The 6,019-nt window shown below is 44.5% G+C and overlaps 1 protein-coding gene across 2 annotated transcripts in view; it reads left to right on the top strand.

The window, feature by feature from the left end:
• Positions 1-3,682: 3,682 nt before the first annotated feature.
• Positions 3,683-6,019, top strand: part of Gp2 (glycoprotein 2) — a 15,634-nt gene continuing 13,297 nt past the window's right edge. Inside the window, exons 1-2 of one of the 2 annotated variants that reach the window (XM_031384594.1) lie at positions 3,683-3,765; positions 4,793-4,928. In XM_031384594.1, coding sequence (XP_031240454.1) covers positions 3,718-3,765; positions 4,793-4,928 — 184 coding nt within the window. In that variant the 5' untranslated portion in view covers positions 3,683-3,717. The remainder of the gene's footprint in view (positions 3,766-4,792; positions 4,929-6,019) is intronic. The other variant, XM_031384593.1, reaches the window with a different exon arrangement.

Raw genomic sequence — 6,019 nt, 5'->3', positions numbered from 1 at the left:
GCTTTTGGAGTCATTAATTCAAATAATTACAGAGCACAGAGTTGCTGTGAGCACTGTTTATTGTGCTGGACATTACATGGTGGGAATACAACAGATCCTTTATCTTTATGGACTTCACAGTTGCTCCAAGAAACTAGGCTCAATGAATGTTCTGCTATGTGATCTTAGATGAGACACACAATGTATCTGAACTTCACCTGTCCATCCATTCATGTATACATCCATCCTTCCATTCAGTAAACATTGTCAAGTCACTACTGTGCTAGTTACTAAGATATGTTGGGGATATAGCAGTGAACATAGGCAGCAAGCAATTCCAAAAGCTGCCAGAGACATCGGGAATGGAGACTTTAACAGACAACAGGAGCTGGATGATTCTTTGCAATGGGGGCAACCCTGATGCCCTCATTTGGTTTTTCAGAAATGCATTTTGAGGACTCCACATGTTCTAGGCCTATACTGGGTGCTAAGAAACATTGACAGATGAGACAGAGCCAGCCTCTGCCTTATAGATCTCAGAACTTAAAGAAAAGATGTAGAAGCAATGGCAGGTGTCAAATGCTTCCTTGGGAGTCCTATTCATTGGGCTTTTACTTGCCAGTCCTAAAGGTTGGCAATCCTAGGCCTTTTCTCAACTCTCAACAGTAAGGGAGAACACACCCATTCACCTTCCATTGGTAGAGAGTCATTGTGAGCCTTCATGCATGAACAGGAAGCAGCCATCCCATTGCTGATGGGAACTTTTTTCTCTGACCCAGCTGTTCCCTGGCCTCCCATCAGATACTGGGGAAAGTCACACTTGCAAGTCTGAAGCAAGCGCTGCTGGGACAGTGTGTCTTATGCTAGGATCTCTTATCACACACAGACATACACAGAATGTGCAGGCCTCTTGCTTTTATACAAAAGCTGTGCAGGTGGCCCAAAGGCTGGTCTGATGCTGCCCCATCCACAATTAGTCTGTGGTCAGCTTGGACGAGTGACTCCATACAGTATGGTCTGTGTTGTGGCTCAGGAGCAGCAGATCCTGAAGAGAAGGTCTAGGCCATGGAAAACAGGAGCAGCAACTAAAGAAAAAAGCTGGACGAGGGGTGGGGGAGAAACATCACAATGCCATTGTTGCCCCTTGTCTTTTCCTTACTTGCTCTTCATCTGCTAGTTACATGTCTTTCTGTAGCCCTTATATATTCTGGGCACCAATTAAATGCCAGATACTTTTACAGTAATAAGGAAATAGGAAATTACCAAAATAGAGCCATTTGGTAAGGAAGATACTTTGAAATAAAAACCATGAAATGTGATAAGGGGTAACAATCAGTGGGGAGGAGAAAAAGGGCAAGGGCCTTGTAAGATTGTAACCGAAGTATTATCTCCCATAGAATGACAGGGTACAGTCTCTCTGATAAGCAGAAGAGTCTCTCAGGGCAAGAGTAAAGGACTGAACCGCTGGCTGGGGACAGGTAGCTGGAACAACAGGTGCAAATATGCTGAACCTTGTGTCTTTCCACCAAGGCTGACTAATACCTGCACACCAAAACACCCATTCATTTATTAAACAAATGCTTTCTCAGTAAAGATCAAAATCCCTGTTCACAAAATGCCTGAAGACTCAATGGGCAGATTCGATATCAGACCAGCCAATGTGATTTGAGTTGTCTTTCAGAGGTCTGGGAACAGAACAAGGGTCAGATATGATGTAGGTTAGGGAAGGCTTCCTGGCAGAAGTGGTAAACATGAGGCAATCTGCACAAGGGAAAGCTTATTCAAGCATTTGAGGATGCGAAAGAGCCCAGAGAATCTGTCATTGGCTTGAAGCAGAGCTGATACAGTGAAGTAAGAGAAGTAGGAAGTGTTAAAAAGGTCAGATCCCCAGGGCACAGAGTGCCGGGGGTGAAGGATCACATGGGCTACAGGGAAAACTTGAAGAAACAAGGAGACCATAGCCAACACCAAAATCACGCTCTCAAACGACAGTGACCTGAACTTGGATTGGTGAAGTAAAAATGAAGAGGGATATTCAAGACATCTGAAATGTAGGAAGTCAAGGTGTAGAGCTTCCTGGAATTGAGGCCTGAGGAGAAAAGGAGAGAGCAAAGCCTCCAGCTTGGTAGACTGGGGAGCAGTGCTACCATTGACCAAGGTGGATGGTAGACATATGGACAGGAGTGGAGTCAGGGGAGCTGATGAGTTCAGATTGGAAGCTGTTGAGTTTGGGGGACCTTCGAGTGTCTGAACCCAGGAGGAGAAGCCAAACAGAAATCGGGGACTGGCTATGAAGCTCAGGAGAGTCATCCAAGCTGAGGTTCCGCCTGTGGGTGAATTTGAAATTCTGTGCTGTAGTTTGAATTTGAAATGGTCTTCACAGGTCCCTCTCTCCAACATGTGTTTCCTAGAGGGTGGTATTATCTGAGGAGCCATGGAGCCTCTAAGAGGCAGGGCACAGTTGGCAAAAGTAGATAATTTGAGGGCAGACCTTTCAAGGTTAGGCTGGAGTGCATTTCCTGTCTTGCTCTCTACTTCCTGGTTTTTCATGATGTGAACAAACTCTGCCACAGGTTCCCACTGCCACGGACTAAACTCTGTATTGTGGTCTCAGTGGACTAGCATAGGCACTGGCCAGCACAGAACTGTGAGAATAGCTTTTTTTCCATGATGGACTGAAGCTCTCTGTCCTGGTTGGTTTTCTGTCATCTTGATACAAGTTAGAGTGAGTTATCAAAAGGAATGTCAGTTGAGAAAATGCCTCTGTAATATTGGCTGGGAGAGGGAGAGTCCGTTGTGTGTGAGAGTGGAGCCCCTGGCAAGTCAACTACATCCCAGGAGGGAGTCACACTTCCAAGAGTACTGGGGCAGTAGAAATTGGCCTCAGAGGAAAATAGAGACACAAAGTTGAGTGCATAGGGGACAATGGGATTAGATATTGGAAGACTTGGGGAAGGGACAGAACCTGAGCAAACCTTTAAAGCTATTCTCACAGTTCTGTGCTGGCCAGTGCCTATGCTAGTCCACTTATTTTAGGAGGAGAGGCTACCCTAGTGCTGATATTGTTCGAAAGCCTTGGACATCTCTTTTCATTCTGAAATTTACCCTTTCTTAACATTCCATGGAAAACTGGGTAAACTCTGTGTGCTAAGTAAGAGTGGGGAGTTCTCAGACCTCCTCCCTTCTTTCCCCCACATCCCCTGGCCCCAGGTGAATCCAGAAGGAGTGTTCTAATGCAATTAACTAGGAACAGGAATTGAACTGGGTATCTACTGAGCAAACAAGCTCATTTGGTTTCTGTCTACTTTGCTTTGGCCATTTTTGCTTCCTTCTTATTAGTGTTTGCTCTGTGGGAATGGATGTGACATTGACTTTGTGGGTTTACTGGAGGATCCGATGTGAGAAAATAATGATTGCAGGGTATTGACTGTGCCTGGTGTAGCCAACCTTAAGTACATATTGAAGGTGCTTATGGAGAAACATTCTTGTGAAACAGCACCTTCTGGAAGAGTTTCCATGCTGGTGACACAAAAGACCTTCTTTCACTCCCCTTGATAGTCAATGGCTTATCTTACCTGTGTTCATCAAGTCCTAGTGCCTGGGAACTTAGTGGCAGTCCTACCTCAGCACCAATCATGAAGAGCCACATGGTTGGGGAGTGTCAGTATAAAGAAGGCAGGCAGCAGGTTATGCTCCCACACTAGGCAGAAAAGGAAGGATACTCTGGGTTCTTTTCTTATGGTAAGTCCTGCTCCTAAGCCCAGCAAGATTTATTCTCCCTTGCAGGTGAGTTTCATCCTCTTTATGTACTGGACTTGGTAGAGCTATCTGTAAACTTTCTGCACCCAGAAGTGACTCTGGACCTTAACCATTGTCAATTGTTCCTCAGATCAGTCAGTTCATAGTCCAAGTTACCTGCTGGATAGACATAGGTGTCCACTTGGGTTGGCATCTCTAAAAGCGTAGTCCGGGGTATACTTCTGCCTCTGTTCTCTCATAATGTATTCACGATACTCCATCAAAAACAGGTTTATAGCTCCAAGTTACATCTTTTAGAGGCTGCAAGAAAATACCCAGAGGTCCCTTTTTGGGGGCACAAAAGGGTAAATATCACTGAAGTCAGCAGACATTTTTGTCTTTCTATTGCTTGTTTACTCCTTTACTTGCTTATTCCTTGATTAATTATTTCATCATGTAATTATTTTTAAACTGGGAAGCCAGTGTATGCTCTCTTCTTTACAGAGAGAAAGGGGCTTAGAACTCAGTCTAACATAATGCTACACTTGTGAAATCTCAGAGGGTCTTAGCAGAACCTGATGCATATAATCAAGATAGAACTCTCCTCCCTAGGTACCAATAATCACTAGAATTCTTGCCTTCAGTTTCCAGAGACTGTCTACTGCCACCTGCTCAGGGACATTCTGTAGCCTTTTGCTAGCTTGCTATGGATTTCTTCTTGGAAAGCCCCTATTCCCATCCCACTCCATTTCTGTACCTCATGCCAACAGTTTGGGTCCTGAGAACCTGGACCTATTGCCATATGTTGGCCATGTAATGTCTGTATTTGCAGAGACGCAGCTGTATAAATATTGTTTGGATTATGTACTCTTAAAATGAGACTTCACCAATGAAATGGGAATCATAACAGTACCTTCCTTTGGAGTGGTTCAGAGACCTAAGTGAGACAAAGTATGAAAGGGGCTTCAAGCAAATAGAGTCACATGCTAGGTGCTGAACTAATATGGGTTTCAACCTTACCCCAGGGCTAAAGGTCTGTTAGCTTGACCTGATGGGTGCCTTTCCTTTTCTATAGATTTATGGAGAATCTACAGGCTGCGGAGTAACCTGCAAGCCTCACTTTATGAGAAGGATGGTGGGTTGTGACCTGCTGTGGCTGGCTGCAGCCTCTTGCGTTCTGACACTGGTATCTCCATCTACAGTACATCAAGGTGAGTGTCTGCTCACCAGGGATCTCCAATGCTCAATGAGACCTAGGGAAAGAGCAGAGGAAGGTAGGAAAAAAGGTTGCTCTGTTGGTTCCAGAAACAGAGAATTGGAAACAAAGACTAGAGAGCAAGGGAGTCATGAATCTCTCAGAGCCTGAAAGAGCAGGGGAACCAGGAACCCTTGCTTATGATGCCCCTTCCAGGAGGTGATTAGAGAGCATGGGCTGAAAGATAAGGGAGATCCTTCTGCCACGAGCTTCACCCTTCTTTATCAAGTTTCTCATTTGTTTAAAAAAAAAAAGGTGCTAGATTTAACAATATCTCTATCTTCCAAAGATCTCTCTCTCTCTCTCTCTCTCTCTCTCTCTCTCTCTCTCTCTCTCTCTCTCTCTCTCTCTGTGTGTGTGTGTGTGTGTGCTTTTGTGTATGTGTGTGTGTTTTGTTGGCTTTCCATCCTCCGGCCTTGGCCTCCACAATACTGGGATTAAAATGATATATCAAAATGATATATCACCACACCCAGCTACTGAGAACTACAAATGGGAGCAACCCAGACAGTTATAGAAAAAGTTCCCAGCTAAGCTAAAGGTGCAAATGTAAGTAAGCCCTGTGGTGGGAGGTTGAGGAGAGAACTGAACTCTTACTCCCATGGGAAAGCACAGGGTGTGTGGGAAATGATCCAAGAATAACAAGGAGCACAATTTCTCTCCTTAGAACAAACACATACATGAGCAAGGCTGAAAAACAGCCTTTCCTTCTTTTATTAAAAAAAAAGTCTCAGTGATACATATAAGATTGTGAGCCCAACGGTGTGCTTCATTCATCATTCTAGAGATAACTGGCTGGACCTAGGCTCTTGGGCATGGCATCCTGCAGCAGCCATCTCATTTAATCTTGAAGGCTTTAGCTCTCAAATGAAACATACCTACCCAAAAGGACCCTGGGAAGTTCTTCACAAACTTTAATGGTTGCTTACTTATTTTATGAATACTAACAGAGTAATAGAATCATCCCTACATCCTATGTTTTGTGTGTGTATGTGTGTGTCTGAGAGAGAGAGAGAGAGAGAGAGAGAGAGAGAGAGAGAGAGAGAG

Source organism: Mastomys coucha, unplaced genomic scaffold (genome assembly GCF_008632895.1).
Source record: "Mastomys coucha isolate ucsf_1 unplaced genomic scaffold, UCSF_Mcou_1 pScaffold21, whole genome shotgun sequence".
Lineage (NCBI taxonomy): Eukaryota > Metazoa > Chordata > Mammalia > Rodentia > Muridae > Mastomys > Mastomys coucha.
Note: the sequence above shows the minus strand (reverse complement) of the source record. Positions and strands in the feature narration are given on the sequence as shown.